General features: G+C 43.5%; 1 protein-coding gene across 1 annotated transcript; it reads right to left on the bottom strand.

Annotated features, from left to right (window-relative positions):
* Positions 1-2,551: 2,551 nt before the first annotated feature.
* Positions 2,552-21,260, bottom strand: LOC110090296 (keratin, type II cytoskeletal 6A). Its single transcript, XM_020813919.3, has 9 exons — positions 16,614-21,260; positions 14,980-15,194; positions 13,057-13,117; positions 12,542-12,637; positions 9,223-9,387; positions 8,164-8,289; positions 5,628-5,848; positions 4,338-4,369; positions 2,552-4,235 (listed from the first exon to the last, which is right to left on the bottom strand). The coding sequence occupies exons 1-9, from the start codon at positions 17,196-17,198 to the stop codon at positions 3,889-3,891; spliced, it is 1,848 nt and encodes a 615-aa protein (XP_020669578.3). The 5' UTR covers positions 17,199-21,260; the 3' UTR covers positions 2,552-3,888.
* Between the last annotated feature and the right edge of the window lie 327 nt (positions 21,261-21,587).

Here is a 21,587-nt window from a genome sequence, read left to right as displayed (position 1 = left end):
TTGCCCTTAACATCGAAAGGCTTTACCCAAAGTTCCCAAAATCCCCAAGTCGGCATGAACACCTGTTAAAAATAAATGGCAACTTCATTTCAGGTGAGCCTTCATGCCTCTTAAGTACCATTCCATGCTCAAAGTGGAAGTAGCCAAAAGGAGCCGCTCCTATTTCTTCGGCATCTTAAGGCTGAACATGAAAAATTGACCTTGAATCAGAGTTAGTGATGTTCAGAGCACTGATCACTTGGTGCTGGGAAAAGACTGTTAACCTTTAAAAACAGCACCGAAATATTCTTGTTAATTTGCCGTTTGATCAGTTTCCTTTTGGGGCAGACTGTATTTTGCATTAACAAGTAAGCCCCACCTCTTTCAAACCCTTATGTTCCTCAAACCTCCTCCTCCTCCATCTTCTTGGTAAACTGGCAGACTTTGCATTTTTCAGAATGGCTGACACAGCTTTTGTAGAATTGCCCTCCCCCCCTCCAGATTTTATATTTCAAAATAAAGAGCAGGGAATGTGAACAAGACAACAGATATTTTTCTTTACATCACATCTGGGATTTAAATCTCTGATCCCCAACCACCAAGTAATTTTAAACTTAACCATTAGGCTGGGTCAAATTCCTGTCCTTCGTCATCTTCAGAGAGTATTGTCTTATTAAGTTAAAAAACACAATAAAAGGGAGAGGTGATGGAGGGCATTGTTGTGAGATTGCTGACATGTATCTGTGAGCAGGACTAATTGCTATGGATTGGCACTGATGAAATATCTCATCACAAGCTTTGGCTGGGTAAAGGAAAGTTTGCAGCCCACGCTATTGAGATCAGGTTTCTCAAAGAAATCTACTGGCTAGAAGGTGGCCTGTGATGCAGAGACCACTCCGGCCTGTCCTGGGAAGCAGAACTCAGTCCCAGGAAAGGAGGAGGGGGAGCAAGGCACTCCACCATCCCATCTATCTCTGGTACTGATATGGGGTGCGTGCATACATGAGATCATTTCCTACAGTTTGACACAAGACAATGAGAACAATGGGAAGCCGTGTAATTATGCAAGGGAAGGGAGTAGCACAGCCGTGTCTCCGGGCTGTGACTGCCTTCAGCGTATGGAAGGACATAAGACGGAAGATGCCTTCCATATTAGTGGGGGTTCTCCCACAGGAGTCAGAACCATGGCAAATTAGGTGGGGGCTGCTGGGAGAAGGAAAAAGTGTCGGGGACATTGATCCCAGGGACAGTGAATGCCAGGACTGTTGGTAGCACTAAGAGCCCCAGAATTTATATATATATAAATTCTTTAACCCTCTCTCTCGTAGACACACATACACATATGTTACATTTAGATATAAATAGAAATCTCAAAGGAAACATTAAGGGGACTAAATGAACAGAACTAAAATTAAATAAAATTATTTTTATGAGATTCAATCACGGTACATATATGAATCGATGCGATCCATGTTACAAGCTCGTGTCTGTCCGCCCTGCCCTCTGCAAATTACGAGTAGGCCTTCTCCCAAAGCATAACCTTGTGTGTCTGAAAGAGCTGTGGAAAGGGGACCTCTAAACTGGGCTCTCAATGACAGGCAGGAACCCTATCTCAGATTAAGCAGTGGCTCTGTTTCTTGTTAGAAGACCAGCAGTTGTAAGATCGAATCCACACAACAGAGTGAGCTCCTGTTGCTTGTCCCAGCTCCTGCCAACCTAGCAGTTCAAAAGCATGTAAATGGAAGTAGATAAATAGGTACTACCATGGTGGGAAGGTAACAGCGTTCCATGTCTAGTCGCGCTGGCCACGTGACCACAGAAACTGTCTTCAGACAAATTCTGGCTCTATGGCTTGGAAATGGGGATGAGCACCGTGCCTTAGAGTTGGACACGACTGGACAATTGTCAAGGGGAACCTTTACCTTTACTTTCTCTTCTTCTTGTACTTCCCTATATTGGGCAGAAAGCTGATATTCCATAATAAAAGCCCTTGCTTTTCAGGCAGAAGGGCCAAGGTCCCCTCCTGACCCCTTCTAGCAGGTGATGAGGGAGCCTCTCCCTGAGGCCCCAAAAATAATCATTGCAGTTAAAGGAGTCGATTCTGGGTCAGGCTGGCAAGTGATCTGACTCAGTGTAAGGATGATTCTGGTAGTTCTAGGCACAAGCACGGGGGGGCGGGACAGTCACATGATCTGAAGAGATCTGGTGCTCCAGATGGGGTGCTTTGAAATCTCTGGTGCTGAAGCATCTTTAAAAGGCTGGTTGTGGCCACCTCAATCTATTTTGCTGCCTGAGGCAAACACAAGATGCCTCCCCTCCCCAGTCTATGCCCTGACGCTAACACCACCATTGCAGTTTTCTCCTTCACTGTCATAATGTGCTTTACCACACCCAACAGGGAACAGGCTAGTTTAGGGGATGCAAGAGAGAAGAAGGTGTGTCACACTGAGGGGAATGGGGGGGGGGAGTCAGAAATAAGGGCTGGGAGTCTTCCACTGCTGCTCCTGACGTTGGGCAATACACACAGGGTTGGTGCTTCCAGAGGGAAAAGATAACAAAATAGACCAGCGTATTTAAAAATGACAGGTGCTCTTTATTTGTCACGCAGCTTTGCATGGGTCCATAGCCATGAGAATCAAGCATTAAGGAATTCAGTGTTAACAGTTCATAAAACTGCAGCAGCAACAGAAACAATCACCTTTCCCAACATTTTTACTTCAAAGAGCAGAATCAAAAGTGTTTTGTGGTCAGAAAACGAGGCTGGGGCGTGTTGGAACATAGGGCAGGACCAGATCTTATCGCGAGTGTCTCGAAACAGCTTTCCTTTGGCAAGTGCAGGTGCTTTTACGGCTCTTCGGCTTTAGAACATCTCTGTTTGAAATTACAATGGACACGTTCAAACAGGAGAAAAGCTTTAGAAAGCATGTCTGGAGTGAGCCAAATCCATGCAGCCTGCCAACCTGGGAATCCCCTTCCTGTGCTCTGTAACTGTCTGTTCAGCCTGGAAGTGAAAGCTGTTAATTTAGCAGAAAACTTCACTTTTAAGTATGCCCTTGAATCACAGTGGTATCCAAAGAAACAAAGGAAGTGTTTAAAGTTAACAGTCTGCTAGATGGGGTGCGGCTGTGGGTTTCTTTTTTTTAAAAAAAATTACATCTCTAGAAACACATCTGCAAGTTTGAACCTCTCCCGAGTGAAATGAGGATATTGATAAAGTTGAATAATTCCTTGAGCAGCCAGCTAAGCCACTAGAACATGATCTAACTGAAAGAGTGTTCCAGTGGAGCATTTGCCTTCCAACAAGGATTTCTTGGAATAATTGTAGAGGTGGGAGTGTGTGTGCAGACAAGTTTGTTGAAATTAGACTATTCTGTGTGGTTTGCTCTTAGGGAGTCTGATGCTGCAGCCCTGGTGCTAATCTTCCACAGACAACCCATGCCAACAAAACATTGTTGTGTGCAATATACATATATGTGTTGCATATATACCATGCATATGTGGTACAGTATATGCCTACACATACACACTCAAAGGCACTCGGGTACAGAGAGAGCCTGTTGCTTGACAGAGAGGTTGGTCTTCTGTATGTCTCAATTGATGCGCTTGCCTCTCTCCCACTGCATAGCAAGCGACAGCCCACCCCACAGCTGATCCACCTTCACAAACCCTGTTTCACCCCACAGAATGCTCAACAGTGGATCAAGTCAGTACAGGGCTGGAAAAGGGCAGAGACACCTGGATCGTTAGACCCAAAACCTTTTTTTGTTTGTTTGTTTTTTGGTATGGAAAAGGTGAAAGTGTCAGAGGGAAGGAAGAGCTTTGCTGAGCTATTTACAGAAATGGGTTGAAGAGCTTCCACACTTGGCAGTTGGCAATACAAACAGGCCGTCCACGGGTTGGGACCAATTTTTAATAGACGGTTTTCTTGCTTGAAGTGGTTTTTGATACAATTTTCACGCTGGAGCTTCCACCGCCCCCTGAGGAGACACGGCCTCCTCCTGTACTGTAACCGCTACCGCCTCCCAGACTGACCCCAGAAGCAAACCCACTGCCGCTACTGTAACTGCTGCCACCTCCGAGGGAGTAGCTGCCGCCGCCTCCGCCACCACCGAGCGCGAATCCTCCTCCAGATCCTCCTCCGAATCCTCCTCCAGATCCTCCTCCGAATCCTCCTCCCAGGCCAACGCCATGTCCTCCTCCCAGTGAGAGTCCGCTTCCACCACCAAATCCAGAGCTAGTGGTACTGCTGACGACAGCTGGAAAACATTTTTTTAAAAGTGAGTTCCTGGTGTGATTTTGAAAGAATAATCCACTTCAGAATCTCCTTGAAAAGCCCCACAAATAGAGGCGGTACTTACAGTAGCTCACATTTCCAACACCTTCTGCCAGCCTACAATTACAAAAGAAGAAAACAATTAATATAATACATTGCATGTCTTTCTTCCACCCCAACTGAGGACAATGTATGTACTGAGAAAACAAGAGTGAGAAACCATGATTTGAAAAAAGAGGGAAGTAGAGATAGTTGTGCTGAAGATAACCGTCCCTTACCCATGTGTGGAAGATTTTTTTGGGGGGGGGGTTATGGTCCACATCACCTCATATTCACTAGCCATTACTGGTGTTGTAGTTCAAAAAAAATCAGACCATTTCCCAAGCTCTTTGTGGGGCAACGTATATGGTGCAGATAGAAATACATCCGGCTATGCTCACAGTGTCACTGAGGTGCAGTGTGTAGAGTGTTGGGCTAGGAATCAGGAGACATGGGTTCAAATCCCTGCTGAGCCACAGAAACTCAATCGAGGAGGAGCGGCAATGGTAAATTACTCCTTGTACACCTCATATACCTCAAGAAACTTATGAGAGTTACCATAAGTCAGAAATGACTTGACAACACATAACATACACATTCATGCTCAACTTGTATATTTGTAAATATACACTGATATTATGAAGTGTCCCAGTGTCCAGTGTCAAGAGATGATAAATCTGGGGGGGAAAACGCTGGGCAACCCTTGGAATTTTTCATCGGCCAGGGAGGTAGGAAGAACAAACATACATGACTGTACGTGTTGCAATAAAGACGTCTTGGGAAAATGAGAGAGGGGGAGGAAAGAAACAGAAGAAGAAAAGCGAAGGAGTGTAGAAGAGAAAACTGAAGAGAAAGATTGATGTGAAGCTGAGAGAATCTCCTAAATATTTTTAAAATATTGCTGTTATTTTGATCATGCAATTTAAAATGAGGAATATTTTACTGATGCCTTAGGATTCTGGATGGCGAGGCTTCATTTCAGTGTTGAAGAAATATGCCATTCCAATATCACTCCTCTCGGAAGGAATGCTCTGGCGTAACAATATAGAAGATAAGCTTATAAAAAAAATCACAGAAGCATGAAGTTGGGGCTCCTGGTGCTACAGACACATCTTTCAAAATGTGACTCGCAACAGAGTTTTGCCTAAAGTGAAATTTGAGCTAAAATTTAGAAGTGAAACATCTGAAGGAATGTTACATTTGTACACATGTGTTGTGTGTCTGTGGAATTTAAAAGTAATTTTAACAAATCCTATAGTACAGGGACAAAAGGGGGGGGCTTAGTTTATTCGATGGTTTACCCCATTTTGCAGGAGCTTTGCTTCTCCCAACCCACCTGATTTCCTCTCCTTCCAGGAGCTTCCTGTAGGTGGCAATCTCAATATCCAGGGCTAGCTTGACGTTCATCAGTTCTTGGTACTCCTTGAGTTGTCGCGCCAGTTCGGCCTTTGCTCTCTGCAGGGCTTCTTCCAGTTCACTCAGTTTATGTTTGGCATCCTTCAAGGCAAGCTCCCCACGATCCTCGGCCTCTGCAATGGCTGCCTGAAGATTAGCACACTGCAAATAAAAAGAGATTATTAATAATATTGTTATTGTTATCAATGTATTATTAGGGGCAACTGGTGCTATCTGATCTTCCCTTTTCCGTGTACCAGAAATAATTTGGTTCAACACCATTACATGTAATTCAGCTTCTCCCAACGTGGGGGCTCATCAGATGGTTTACACGATAGCTCCTAGGAGACATACCATGTTTTTCTGTGTATAAGACTTCTCCATGTATAAGACACCCTCCACTTTTCTAACCCAAAATTAAGAAATCTAAATGGGGCTTAGCAAGTGTAGGGGGAAAGGGATCAAGGCACTGCAGGATCGCTTTGATGCCTGCTTTCCCCTCCACCTCGTTTTTTCTCTCCTCAGCTTACTTCCATGTATAAGACGACCCTCAATTTTTAGTCTAAAGATTTTAGACAAAAGTATAGTCTTATACATGGAAAAATATGGTGGCCTGCATGCCTAATGGTTAAACTTCATGAGGTTTGTAGTCTGAAGCATCTAGAGAGTAGTAAGACCAAAGGACTGGCATATTTTTTTCTTCTCCATAAATCATGAGAAAGAATACATAAGTGGGTAAGGGATTAGCTGCACATATCCCAGCAAATTGTCCATGTTACCCAAAGATTAAAACAAAATTTTTGTGTTCTGGAGAATTTTTGAGTCCTTCTGTCACTCTTTCCCTGCCTTCCAAAGTTGGTGATATTAATCACTGAGTCTATGCAACATATACCAAATTAGATAGGTCTTCAGTTTTACGGAACACATTTGGAAATGGTTGCTACAGAGACCAGAGATGTGAGACCCCTTTTGTTTGCTTGGTTTTGGACTACTTAACTCAGAATTCCCCATGGCCACAGTGGCTAGGGAGCATTTTCTGGCTCTAAGGGTGACTTCCAGAAACCTGGTACTATGGGACCCTCCCTGGATAACTTCAGGATGACCGTTCCTTCCAATCCCTAATCCGTTATGGGTCATCCCAGAACAATTTAGCACAATTTATGGGTCATCCCATAACAATTTAGCACACAATCAGTTCTGGGGCAGAACTACATGGGGCAGAACTGGGGCGCATTCTACATGACCTTCACATGTAGTAACCAGGGGATGGTGGAGGGGGAAATTCCTGTTCTCATTTGCAAAAACAGTAAATGCCCCGTATTCAGCTCTTTAGCAAAGACACTCTGGAGACTTTGTGCCATGAGAATGACGATATCTGTGATACAATTACAGTCCTGGTAGAAATTATAATTCCTGATTATATTTCCAAAACATACCCATATAAAGCTAGATTTTAACAAACATGACTGGAAGGGTGATTTATGTAGCGGTATGGCTCTTTCTTCATGCTGTGTCCCTTGGCCCAATGCCTTATATTAAGGCAAATTAGTATTTTAATATTCTGAGGGAAGAGTCCCAGAAACTAGGTTTCTGTGTGTGTTGATATACTTAGGGCAGGGACCGTTCCGTGCCTTTCATCTACCAATGCAATACCTAGGGAAAAGTGGAGGAGGGAAACCTTGCTCTCATTTACATTGCCTAGAAGAAGTGGGAAGGGAAACACAGGTAGGTAGTGGAGTTTTTTTTTTTTTTTGCATAACTGTCTTCTGGAGCCTGTGCAACAAGACTTGTGATGTTATCAGTCCTGGGCCAGGTAGAAAAACTGGAAATCATAAACCTGCTTACCTGGGGAAGGAGGGTGGCATTTCAAGCTACTAGATTGAGAGAAACGTGACCAAAATATATTCACTTCAATTTCTTTCAATTGGGTTTGGGATTTCTCCTTGCTTTTCCAAGAAGCCTTAGATCTCTGCAGTTTGCACAGCAGAGATGAAGATGTTTCCCCCTTTAGATATTTTGGACTACAACTCCCACAATCCATCACCATCAGTTATCCTGACTAGCACTTCTGGGGATTGCAGCCCAGACATCAGGCAGGCAAAGTTTCCTCAGCTCTGACATGCAGACCTCAGGATCAAAATAATAACCCTAGTTGTAGCACATGTAAGAAGTGGAAGGTGGAGGGCGTATATATTCTGGGGGAGGGGGAATGCATATTTTGTCACTTTCTCATGGAAGAAAAACACCCATCCTAAAAAAAGAAAGCACATCAGGGAGAAAGGATTCAGCATCTCCATCTCCTGAACATACTACTTTTCTACACGTACAAACAATATCTAGTTACTTTAGGGAGAGATACGCAGTCTGCCCCACTACAAATGAGTAACAGTGGGCACAGTTATTATAGAGCTAAGTAAAACACAGCCTGTCACAAAGACGGCATCGGTGCTAAACTGCAAGGCACGTTCCATTTGTACCTGTTTCTTCAAGGCGTCTATTTCACTGCGCAGCCTCTGGATCATCCGGTTAAGCTCGGTGATTTCTGTCTTTGTGTTGCGGAGGTCATCACCATGACGCCCGGCAGAGACTTGTAGCTCTTCGTACTAATGTTCAGAAGCAGAGAAAAAGAAGGGAAGTTACATTTTTTAAAATATATATATATATATATTTAAAGTACAATTTTCTGATCAATATATGTAAGACAATGAGGTGATTGTGCATTACAGAGACCTGGCATTGGCCTTTTTGCTGCCTGAGTTAAAGGGGACCTCCCATACTCTCTGTTTATTTACAGAAACAGACCAGACAGGTAGTTGTTGCTTCTATTATCTGGGGAACAAGATAAGATCCTCCATCACACTTAGGGCAAGCTCAGCCATCCACCAAGCTTTATTTTCCAATAACTCATTACCCTGGTCTGCCTAAGATTACAGCTGTCTCTGCAAGGACCTCTTACAGATGGAGCAAATCTCTGCTTTCTCCAAGAAGAGAAACAAAGCTGTGCTTTCTGTCATATAGTGATCCAGACCTCTCAGTTCCAGAGAGAAATCTGTGTGAGAAGACAAATGTGACTGAAGGTAAAATACGGTAGTACCTGGGATCTTCCCCTTGCTTATGTGGTGATGTTTTTTTAAAATAATACATACCATCCTTCCTTTAAAAAAACTTTAAAACCTTAAAAAGTGGTTAACAAAGCATTTTTACATTAATTGGAGTAGACCTCTGGCCTCTTCCAGTTCTGGTTTTATGTATGTGTGGGGTCATTGTTAACATATCTGCCTGAGGTGATGTAGGCAAGATACCCTTCCTTCTAAGGACATAAAATGGTCTTCCCAGTCCCATCCTTCTGAGCGCATAAGCTGATGGTTCCCAAATTTGAGGGCCCTGATGCTTTTGGACTCCCACTTCCAGAAGTCCTAGGTAGCATGACGCAGGGCCTCAGAGCTTTTGGAAGCTGTTTGTAGGAAACCTGGTCCCCACATTTGGCAAATTCTACTCTTGGCCTTTTACCAACGGATCATCTCAAGTCTACTCACCTTGCTTTGATACCATGCTTCTGCCTCGCTTCGGCTCCTATTGGCAATATCTTCATATTGGGCCTTGACTTCAGCAATGATGCTGTTCAAGTCTAAACTTCTGTTATTGTCCATCGAGAGCACAACAGAGGTATCAGATACTTGCTGTTGCATCTGAGCTAGTTCCTGCAAGGAAGATAAAATGGTTTCACTTAGAATGAGTGGGATGAAGGGAACATGACTGTTTTGCAAGGGGTGAATCCAACTGGATGTGGATTTTAAAAATAAAAAGCTCCAGTGAGTCTTCATAGCCCAAATTTACTTCCAAACATTCCAGCTTACATTCTCTTTCAAATATTCACACAGAATGAAATTTCCTGATCTGATTTATTTGAATTTAGGAATGTTAGTGGAAGGAGACTGTGTCAAAGTATTTAACAATCTAGTACATGGCTCTGTTGTTTCAAAAGTTACCCCTGAGCTGGGTTGGGGGATTTGTCTTTTAAAATCACCTAAAGTTAGGTTTCAAAATCAAGGTGGTTTTTGATTTTTCACTGGACAAGCCACATGGATGGCCATCCAGAGATTAAGCCTTGGTGGCTAGTGCAGGTGATGGGAACATTTTGTTTCCCTGCTACATTGGGATGTCCAGCAAAGCCTACAGCATTAGGTAGTTTTTGAGGTGCATCCCTTCCCCTCCTTGTTCAGTTTGCTCTTTGGTTTCAACTAATTGCCTGCAGTTTAAACTGACTAAAGTAATGACCCAAAGGTTTTCATTTAGTTAGGGTGTGTGCCAGCAAAAGAGAACATTGCCGTGAGCATCCGGGATTCTGATCAATGGAAGCTGGCGGATCTGATTTTGCAGGAGTGCTTTTAAGTCTCCTCCAGGGTTTAGCATTAACTTTAAGGGAGCTATCCAAGGTGCTGAACTCTATTTTGGAGGTAGCATTCAAGGCCTTGGATAACGCCGGCAAAGTTTGGATTGGAACCTGGAGTGAATTTGGCAGCCCTGCTAAAATCAAACTCACCAGCCACCATGACTCTGCTTCAGGCAAAAAAATAAAGCCTTTAATGCAGCCAGTGGTGGGTCTGCTCTTGGCCAACATCCACAATGAACAATTGCTTGCTTGCTTGCTTGCTTGCTTGCTTGCTTGCTTGCTTGCTTGCTTGCTTGCTTGCTTGCTTGCTTGCTTGCTTGCTTGCTTGCTTGATTTCAGAAGAGAGATTTTTCCTTTCCTTCTGATGTTGGCACTTTTTCATCAACAAAACCTGCCCCTTTGCAACAGAAATCTTTCACATGCAGGTAGAAAATGAAATACATGATCCACCAGATACACTGCCATACAAGAAACATAGGTTCTTATGTACAAGGAAATAAATTCTTATTCTTTTTAAAAAAGTTTTAATAAGCTTGGCAATCTCTGCTCTCAGCCCTTCACCGATTCATCATCCTAACTGCACACCTTGCTTTGGCACCATGCATCAGCCTCACATTGGCCCCTGTTGGAGACGTCTTTTAAAAGATAGGAATGGCTCTTTTTAAGAAAGTAAATGGGCAAAGAATGAACATTTGTTTCAATGACCCTGTTATGAAATTGTGATGTGTGTGGCTTCCCTTATTTTCCTAGTAGGAGGGGTGGGAACAATATATTCATATTTTTAATTACATTTGTATAACAGCTTGCTTTCAATGGCCTCAAAACAACATACGTGATATTTCTCTGCTCTTTCCCTTTATCTTCATAACAGCCTCATCAGGGAGTTCACTCTCAGAAAAAATGACTGCAGTAGTTTCATGGCTTGTTGTGGATTAGAATCTAAATCTCCCATGAAGTTCCAGTCCAACTCCCATGGACTCCACTTTCTCCTTAGCACTATTGTAACTCCTGCAACAACGAGTGCCACCATGGCTACTACTTAACTTGGAGTCTCAGGCAGAATTGAACAGATGCCATTCCTTAAGAATGTTTCCTAATCAAAGTGATTAATATGTCTTGGAAGGGCTGCCAAAGAAAAGGGGTGGATTTTCCCTTGCTCGCTAGCATCAAGTCCAGACTAGACATCTTCCCAAAGGAGAAGCGTTATTCAAATCCAATTTATCTGTCTTGATCCAGTAATAATAGCTGGAGGAAATGGCATATACATTGCACAAGACGTGATAATTGATGTCAGTAAGTCTGTGCTTGCCTTAAAATCTATTCATCTTCTCAAACATATTACCAGAGATAGGTGGGGACAAAAGAAAAGACACATACACACGGAAGAAAAAACCTCTCCTTGGAATGATGTGAAATTTTCCCCAGTGGAACATCTAAAGAACCAAGTATTACAAGTTTCAACACAACATTGAATTTGATCGTCTGCAAGCTTTCCCACCCTTCTCCCTTCCCCTTCAGCACTGCCAGAAAGCCAAAGGTTTATTTTCCATTAATGTTTTGCATTTTGGACCACCTTTTTCTGTTATGAATGGGATAATAATGCTGAATTGGAATTGATTTTTTGCTATTCAAGTTTGGGAACTGGCTGAGATATACTTCCACTGTAAATGCTCTAAACTTTACCACATTTACCTTCAAGAATGTTATGCTGAAACAGTAGCACATTCTCCCAGTGGCTGAGAGCCATTCTTTTCAATGCAATCTTAAATTTTAAATGCAACAGCAGTCCATAGAAGGCATCCATAAAGGTGCCATTTCTGGATTTTAAGGGAAAACATTTTTTAAAAATTTCATCGTCTCATATATTTTTAGCCTACTTTACTGATGATGACGTGCTGTCAAGTACATTCTGAGTTGTGGCAACCCTTTTCAGGGTTTTTCAGGTACACAATACTCAGTAGTGATTTATCATTCCCTTCTTCTGGGGGTGCCCTGGGACTATGCAGCTTGCCAAAGGCTACACAGCCTGGCTCTATTCATAGGAGGTCCAGTGGGGAATTGAACTCCCAACCCTCTGACTCTGCAACCAGACAGCTGAACCACTGAGCTATCCAACCAGCATCCAACCTACTTAAAGGCAAGCCAAAAAGTAAGACAATTGGCTATGAAGCTGGAGTTCTATTTTATGTTCCAAGCTATTGCTGCATCAAGGGTGATCAGGGCTAAATGTCTCTGTAGACTCCAGTGAAGACTCACCATTGACTGAGTGCATGAAAAACCCCAAGTTCTCTTCCAGATTATTTCCAGTTATCAGAATTTGCAAAAACACCATAGAGAAATGTTGTCACAAGGCAGAGTAGAGACAGTTTTACTAGGATACGTGTTTGAGTAATCTGATGGTGTAGAAAGCTCATTTCAGCTTGAGAAATGAAATTTTTGAGTGTATTATTGAAAACATTTACCATCTCATAAAGCGCTTTCATGAATTCAAGTTCATCATTCAGAGAATCAGCTTTGCTGCCAAGTTCAATCTTGTTCATGTAGGCACTGTCAACATCCTGTAGAAAACATGGAAATAAAGTCACATTGTAAGGGGAAATAAGATTTCACTTAGCTGATGGGCCATATATATTTTAGAACAAGGCAATGTTTCTTTGTAACCTCATGAAGGATCCAAAACTGTAAGCATTGGTTCTTGTTCCTCCTTTCTGCTTAGGTTTGGCTGGATTGCATAGGCACTAATTCTGTCTAAATGGACACATCTCATATATTTATTTCAAACTAGAAACTGTCCAGATTCAAGCATCAGGTATCCCTAAAGCTGAAAATCCTTTGGCCATACAGTATGTCAAAGTCCTGGAGAACATCCACCCACCAGACCTGACAGCTCTGGTTCAGGAACTTGGACTGGATGAAACAAAATGACTGCTTAGCAGTCTGTGGTCGTCTTTGATACTTTAAACACACATATATTTACCTTCTTAAGCACCACAAATTCATTCTCTGCACCCGTCCGCTTGTTGATTTCATCTTCATATCTATTAGGACAACAGAGGGGTAAAAAGGTGCCGTCAATACTTTCAAAATGAGAAAGTACCACAGAGAATCAAATCAGCTAATCTTTCTGTATGAAACAATGTCCATTCCCTTTTCAGGGACATTGTCCAGGACACTGAGTTTTGCTGAAGCATTTATTGGGAGGGCAACACAATTTGTTCTTCAACTTATCAACCTTTGCAAAAACAGCACCTGCACAGTGTGTGGATTGATGTTAGGATTCCAAACATCTGTTGTAAGATGCACTAGACTATGGGTTTCATATGCATTTGGGAGGAATTCTTTCTTTTGTATTTCTCATATATTAGACGTCCAGCTACACAAGAGCAGTCAGTGACTGGGGAAAAAAGTTGTTTCTCCAATAAGTGGAGCGCTTGTGTACTTGATGGATGAAAAGTATCCATCTTCATTCTTCAGTTGCTAGTTGTAAATTGATTTCTCCTCCTAGCCTGTGAAGTATACAGGTTGAATTAACAGCAATGTTTAAATGTTCAGGGAAGTCTGAAGACTGATTGTGCTTTTATCACACATGCATTTTAAGGGCAGGTCTAAAATACAGATTTCAACAGGACTAGCAGTTGTTCCCACTTCCACAGCAAACCCTGTTAACTGGTGAGAAATGACTAAAAGAGGATCAAAACAGCGCTTTCACGAAACTACAACTCTTTGCTTTCTTACAGAAGGAGGCACGAAAGTTAAAGCCAGAGTTCAGGTGTCTCTCATTTGGACTACAGCTCCCAGAACCCAAAAAAAGGAGGAGGAATTCTTCCAGGCCTTTTCAAGCCCAGCACAACACTAAGAAGAGTGTAGAGCACAACAAATTCTCATGGTGTTTGCCACACCTTTATTACCTATGGATTGACTTGATTACTTTGGTGAATTAAAATGGTCAGTTTTGCAAGCACTCTTCTGATGTGGTAGGTATTCATTCCTTAAGCAACATAGAAAAGCTATGCCTTTGCAACCTTCATCTGATTCATTAAAAATAAAAGAATATTTTTTTTACCCCTAAGACTATGATGTGTGACTAAAATGATCTTCCATCTGGAAAGTGCATCACATGTTTGTACCTATCAGAGAAATGAACTTGACTAGGGACGGTAGGAATCTAAATTCCTACAATCCATGAATCTCAATTCTCACGGGGGCTGGAGGAAAATCAGTGAATCAACAGCCATGTCATAAGTCAGCACTAACAAGAGTTCCGTTGACTCGGCAGCTGTCCTCTAGTTGGGGCTAACAATTAGACGTAAGCCACTAGTTGCAGTAAGGAAATGCATGCATGCCAGTGCATAAATTGGGTAACGCTAATTCAGGGCATGATTTAATTTAATTTATGATCCTTTCATTTGATTTGGCACAAGGACCATGTTACCCGAGAGGCATCCTTTTAATGAAACGTCATGACTTGGGGCCAAATCCACCCAATCCAATAGGCAGGGTGGGGCTGGCATCAATCTCTGAAAGATGGGAAGGATTTGTTTGGATTTGGCAGGTTTGTTCTAAACACTTTCATGCCAGATCCTGTGCCAATTTATCCAATTTATTTTGCCCTCCAGCAAGTGGACTTGGAAATGGGGACACGGCTGGGCAGAGATGGAGGAGATGGTGGGAGGGCAGGGGAGAGCTTGTGGGTTTCTGTGAAGGAGTAGCACGAAGAGCAGAAGCCAAGCAAAGATTCTCCCTATCTGCCCATCCCTCCATCCTCTTCTGGACTTAAAGGGACTAATGAACAAAAATTCATAGGACTAGGATCGCACACCCAGAAAGAAATGTTGACCTCCTATGCCTGTCATGTTCCGTGAGTGTCCCCAATGCCTACTAGAACTGATAAGAGTCTTACTTGTTCTTGTAGTCTTCCACCATATCTTGCATGTTTCTCAGCTCTGAATCCAGCCTTCCCCGCTCATTGGTCACATTATCCAAATGCTTCCTCAGGTTATTAATATAGGCCTCAAAAAGGGGATCGATGTTGTTCTGCCGAACAGTTGTCCCCTGCTGTTGCAAGAGATCCCATTTGGTTTCAAGGACTTTGTTTTGCTGTTCCAGGAATCGGACCTGCAAGAAACCACAGGCAAGGCGTTGGCAAGGCGGCAAAGAACCTGTAAGCTCCCACAGGGAGAAAGAGGATGAATTGTCCAGATAACTGTGCGGTCGGATGCCTTTGGGGTAGGGAGCTACCTTCTGCTCTGTCAAGCGCCCTACACACAGGCAGTGCCCCGAGTGATATGGCATAGCACTTGGGCGGGGGAAGCTGTGGCCCTTCCAATGCTACTGGAAGACAACTCCTGCCATCCCTGACATTTCAGAGATGAGAACCTCTGGACAGGCTCCCCACCCTCGATACAGATCAAGCAGAAAAGAAACAAGAAGGGATGTAAAGAATGAAGGAAGGAGAAAATGAGAAGAAGAAAACGGAGTGAAAAGGATAGAAACATTCAGGAGTTCATTGTTAAAAAGGCCAGGGAAGCTTAACAATTTCTGCTTAGAGGCTTCATTACCGCCAGACCTGTGCTAAACATGTGCTCATATCATTCTGTGGAGGTTACGCAGGTTCACAAGAACCAGTTCTTCAGGAAAATAACGGGCAAAAGAGTTGATTAACAGGTGTGAGTTTATTGGTGCGCTTATTTATATTGTGTTTGGAGGGATTCTGTTTTAATCATTATTGTTTTGATTCTAGCTTACACCCAAGGAACTTTAGCCTTGGTGATATCACCCTGGCTTTTCAGTGTGTAATGCACATTGCGAGGAAATTAGTCTAGAGACTTCCAAAATAGTGACCCAGCCATACATTGGCAGCATGCTCCTCTCCAAGAATGAGTATTGGAGTAACATAGTCTGTCTTATTGGGAGGAAAGCAGACTATAAAACAAACAAACAAATAAATGAACAAATATGGACTGCAGCATTTAGCTTGCAGGTCACTATTGCTTAGGTTTTTTTAAAAAAATTTCTTCCTCTTCTCTAACCAACAGATTGCTTCCACTAAAAATATATTTCAGGAGCAGTCATAATTTTCCAGTGTCATCTGCAGTGCATAAATAAAGTCAAAACTCCCGGCTACCTTTATCAATATATCTGTGCCATCAGTTTTTGAAATATATTTTGAGACATTTTTGAACTGGCCTGAAGTTATGTCCTTCCACACTGCTCAATTTTTGGAGAAGCGGAAGGAGTTCAAGGAAAACAACCAAGGGCAGTATAGTATATTAACGCTTGCAATGGCCGTCATAACTAATGGCGATGCAGCCAGCCCAAGAGGCACTTCTCTGTACAGATATGGATGTGGACCAAATTCTCCATAGATGGCAGAGCCTCTGATTGGTCCATGATCTGGAAACACATCTTGTCACTCATCCAGCCTCACTACAAACTTTATGCCTGGACATTAAATGGTGAATTAGTGGTGATTTACCACAGGCTTACTGTTTCAACAGTATCAGTGACCAAGAAGATGTTAATCCATGCACTTACCTTGTCAATAAAGGAGGCAAATTTGTTGTTGAGCGTCTTGATCTGTTCCCTTTCTTGAATGCGCACTCTTTGAATCTCTGGGTCAATCTCAAGGTGAAGGGGTTGCAGGAGGTGCTGGTTGATGGTCACCTCTTGGATGCCACCAGGTGGGCAAACTGGAAACCCAGGGCCACCTCTTCCACCAAAACCTGGGCCACCTACTATAAAGCCAGCACCAGGTCCTCCAAACCCGGGCCCACCACCAAAACCCATGCCACCAGCACCTCCACCAAGACCGACGCCAAACCCATAGCCTGCTCCTCCACCAAATCCTCCTCCACCACCAATAAAACCAGGTCGGAAACCACCTCCAACGGTACTGTAGGAGATCCGTTTGCTTCCGCCTACGTTGTACAGACTCCGGCTACCAAATCCACCGAGTCCATAGCCACCAGCTCCAGCCCTTCCTCCTCCAACACGAGCCACAGAGTAGGAGCTGAAACTGGATCGCCCACCACCGCCACCGCCACCACCGACAATTGCAGAGCCGGAGGTGAAGCCTCTGCTCCCTCCTCCACTGGATGCTCGATAGGATATACGGCTCATTGTGGGTTTGTTCAGAGAGAAAATGAATGTGAGGGAAGACTTTGACTGAAAGCGGAGCAGCAGAGAAAGAGCAGAGAGTGAAGAAGGCAGAAACCCCTCTGATATAGAGAGGCGGGAAGCCTCCCCTTTTATTTGTTTTGGAAACAACCTGGCAAAGGATGCAAGGCAATCGCCTCTGCTGGAGATGCCTTGCAGCAACTTGTCTCCACAGACACACCCACTTCATGCGACAGTGAAACTGGGAAAGTGGATGGGGTAAGAGGAGACTTAGTCTGCAGCCTCAGATGAATGCAAGCTATTCTTTTTAGATGGGTATCTCCTTAGGGAAAATTAAGGAAGAAAGAAAGAAAAAAGAAAGAAACTAGAATCTATGCACAACCACAGTTCTGCAGATGTATACACAGAGCTTCCAACTGGATCTATTTCCCAGAGGGATGAGAAGATATCCTGTCTTAACGCTTGATCTACACAAAATGTAACCATGTACATTTCATGCATCTACCAGGACTCTTGCGGATTATTGCTGGTGAGATAGGCATGGGGAACCCAGTGGGACGTTAAGCAGGCTGTGCTGAGATGGATACTTATGGACGATGCTCTATGCAACTCATGAAAGAGCTGCAGTTCACAAAAACATGTACTATAGTAAATTTGGTAGTCTTTAAAATGTCCCAGGCCTCTGGATCCCCCCCCCCATAAAGTAATGATGTCTGTGCTAACTGATCCTCCTTTTTCAAAGCCTTTTTTTGTTTTTGTTTTTATGGAATGTGCCTGAAGGATCAAACATGTGAAGCTGCTGAACACTGAGCCCCAGCTTGGTCCACCTGTGTCAAAAGACATCCCTCCCTTAACCCCCTGGGGTCTTCCTCCACCCTGTTGCCAAGACCTAAAGCCTCCAAGGACTGAATTATTAATGTTCCCCCAGTGCATATGCTCTACTATTGAGCTTAGACTGACACAGACATCTCCGTGAATTGCATGGCTATAAGCACAGGACTGAACAATGCTTTCCATCCTCCGGAGACAGCCAAGGCAGCTCATGGACCAAAAGAGGAGGCACCTCATGCCAAAATGGCCAAGGGCTACCTGTGCTCCAGTCCTTTGATCCCATCTTCTATTACTTCTCTCCCCCCCCCCCCCACTTTGGAGGTACTTCCCCAGCGTGGAGCTTACTCCATCGTACACACAATCTAGGATCAACACTCCTAGCTGCTCCCTATGATTTGGTGCAGACCAGAGCCATTTTTGCCCATTGCTCGCTGTCTTTATCTATGATCTCAAAGCATTTTTTAGAGACAGTGTTGGAAACGCGGCTCCTGACTGACATTGCAAAAGATATGCTGGAAGCAGAAAAAAAAACAAGACACACGTTCTAACATTATTTGTACTCTGGAGCGGGGGGGGGGGGAGGAATTAAATTAGGAATCAGATGAAGTCCTCATGGCATGGTGGGCTTTCCTGCGCTGCAAGTATCTCAGCGAAGGTTGCATAGCTGTGTGTCTGATGCTATTGTTGCAAGATTCCTGCACCGAGCAAAGGGTTAGCCTAAAGGAACTCCAAGATGTTCTCCAAGTGTACAACTGAAAGCTCTCTCCAGCTATTTGGAGGAAATACCAAGTCAGTCCACAGGAACTGATTCTACCATCCCATCTTCACACATTCCTTTGGTTAGTTCTACCCTGGCTTTTCAAAAAAATAAATAAAAAAAATGGGACTGCCAACACCAAGACTTTCCCAGCATCTCCTTCTTTATGGCCATACTATGATCTCTTTTAATTTAATTTACCTCTAAGAAATGGCAACTTTTAGACAGAACAGTTGCTGCTATTGGTCAGAATAATTTGAACAGAAATATTCCCTTTGAAATGCCCAGCCCATTCTTAGCTCCTGGATTAATGTTATACATTCAGTATAATCTTTTTTTTTTTTTAAACAACACCAAAAACACACAACATTTATTCCTTACTTGTTAAATTGTGATACTAAAAGATCAGTGATGGCTTAGTGAGTATGATCTGAATATATATATATATATATATATATTTCAGCTTCCTCTCTCCTGTATGGTGAAGGATATGGGTGTATATGTGCCTGTCTGCCTGCCTGTCTCTCCCATAATAATTCTTAAATCACTTGTTTTGAAACAGTGCAATAACTTCTGAGCTAGAGTTGGGAAATTGCAATGAAGGTGTCATTAAATGCAAACAGGCAACAGTGAGAATAATTTCATATGCACCCTTTTGCAAAGTGACTTTGGATTTCTTCCCCAGATAAAGCTCAAGAAGATAACTGTGTGTTTTTAAGGCAAAAACAATCCCTTTGAGATGCAAGTTATTCCTGTTACCGGCCAGAGATGGACTCGGCTTGAGCCCCTTGATCTTGAATGCAACCTTTCCCCATAACTCAGGTAGGTTGGGTTGTAGTTTGCGGCCACAAAAGCACTTGAAGCACCTTTCCTGCTCTTGGGAATCAGCTAAATGGGACTCAGCCTGGCCGACGTCTGCAAAGAAACCTTTGAGGATTTCCCACAAGCCACACACACTCGGCGCTACCTACGGCGGAAGAGTCGGGAGCTGCTAACTTGCAACGTCAGCCACGTTCTCCCCTTCCAGCCAACATCCTTGATTTCATTGCAGTGATGTGCGCAGGAGGCAGGTCTGCCGCTAGAATACTTGGACTGGCACAAGAGGCACCCTTTCGGAGTTTGTAGAATCAGACCTGTGAAACCAAGCCCAGAGATGGTATCCGGACTGAATAACTGAAGGGCATCAGCCTTGTCTCACTGTTGGAAATAGTTGCAAGACATGGGTGGTTATTGTGCTTTCTCACTCCGTTGAGAGGGCTTGATGGAACCTGAATCCAAAGAACCCATTTCTTTTCTCACGGCACTCAGCAAAAGTGTGGTGTTTGCACAATTTGTTCCACTTGCAGGCATTCCTGTCGCTGAGCCCTGCCAATTGTGTTAGTCATTCACACCTCAGGCTCATTGAAAAGAAGGGCAGAGATATTGGATTGCTGATTAGCCTTGCTTAGAAAGATGTTCCAAATGCACGGGCAAGCCTGTGCTGTAGCAAGGGGGTGCTGCAATCTTGGAAGTGGCGCGACTTCTTCAGGGAGACTGGCAAATGGTAGGCTCCCCTTCCCCTGCCCTGCTGTGCTTTGATACCTTTGGGAGATGTCAAGGCAAAAGCTGAGATGAGCCTGAAGCATGGAATTCCCAGATAACCAGCTTCAATGCATGCTTTCTTGAAACATCTGGGACATCTCATACCTCAATAACGGGGCCTGAGTTTTGCCTTGAACAAGGCCAGGGCATCTCCAGGCAAAGACTGCAAAGGGAGGGCCTCTGCCACTCAGGGCTGGTGAATGTGTGGACTCACAAAAGGTTGCTGGACTACAATCCTCATCAGTCCTGGTCAGCTTAGCCAACAGTAATGCTGAATCTTTCAGGCTGCATATTCCCCATCCTTAGAATGAATGAGCCAATTGGTTGATTCGGTTGAAATCGGCTGCATGTTATTCTAAGGATACACAGGAAACTCTTGCCAGGAATTCCTGTCAAGTTGTGCAGGGCTCTGGAGGGTGGGGGTGGGGGTCATTCCATCATCTGTAACACAATCTAGGGGTCTCTGTGTACACAAATGCATGCTGATTTCCAAGTTTGCTCCTGGGCTGTTCCCTTCCATAACAACAGGGGTTCCTAACCTTGGGTCTCCAGATGTTCCTGGAGTAAAACTCTCAGAAGCCTTCACCACAAGCTGTCCTGGCCAGGGACTTCTGGAAGTTGCATCCCAAAAACATCTGGGTTACCCAAGGTTGGGAACCACCGTACTAGAAGGATGAGAAAGGGAAGCCTCTGATATGGAGAGGAGCAACAGAAGTCCCTGGACTGATGGAAGCATTTCCAAGGAATTGCTGGATTGGGAAAAACTGATATGCAAGCCTTTTTTTCTTGGGAGGTCCACTGAAGCCTCTACATATATAACAGGCATCACAGCCACTTCATGTTGGGTATATCCCAGAAGAGACAAAATAACTTACAGAGCTCGTTGTTAATTTCCCACCCCCATCCCCTACAAAAAGAAAAGGAGATAAAAAGAGAAAGAAGACATTCGTATATGTTGAATAAGTTTAGTTTTATTGTTTCAAAATGTAATTCTAGTTTCTGGTTTGCATGCTCCTTGACCAGGCTTAAATCCAGCCCTCTATTCTTTTGAGACATTATCACACTTTACATGATCATTGGTGCAAAACATCACGCACACACACACTTTAATTTGCTTTCTTAGGGATAGCACACATTTCAGTTACAGTAAAAAAAAAATTCTAGACATCGGATGGTAGTCCAAGTACATACATCTAATGTTTTATATAGAATTTGGGGGTCTT

The sequence above is a fragment of the Pogona vitticeps genome, chromosome 2, assembly GCF_051106095.1.
Source record: "Pogona vitticeps strain Pit_001003342236 chromosome 2, PviZW2.1, whole genome shotgun sequence".
NCBI classification, from domain to species: domain Eukaryota; kingdom Metazoa; phylum Chordata; class Lepidosauria; order Squamata; family Agamidae; genus Pogona; species Pogona vitticeps.
This window is presented reverse-complemented; position numbering and strand designations above follow the sequence as displayed.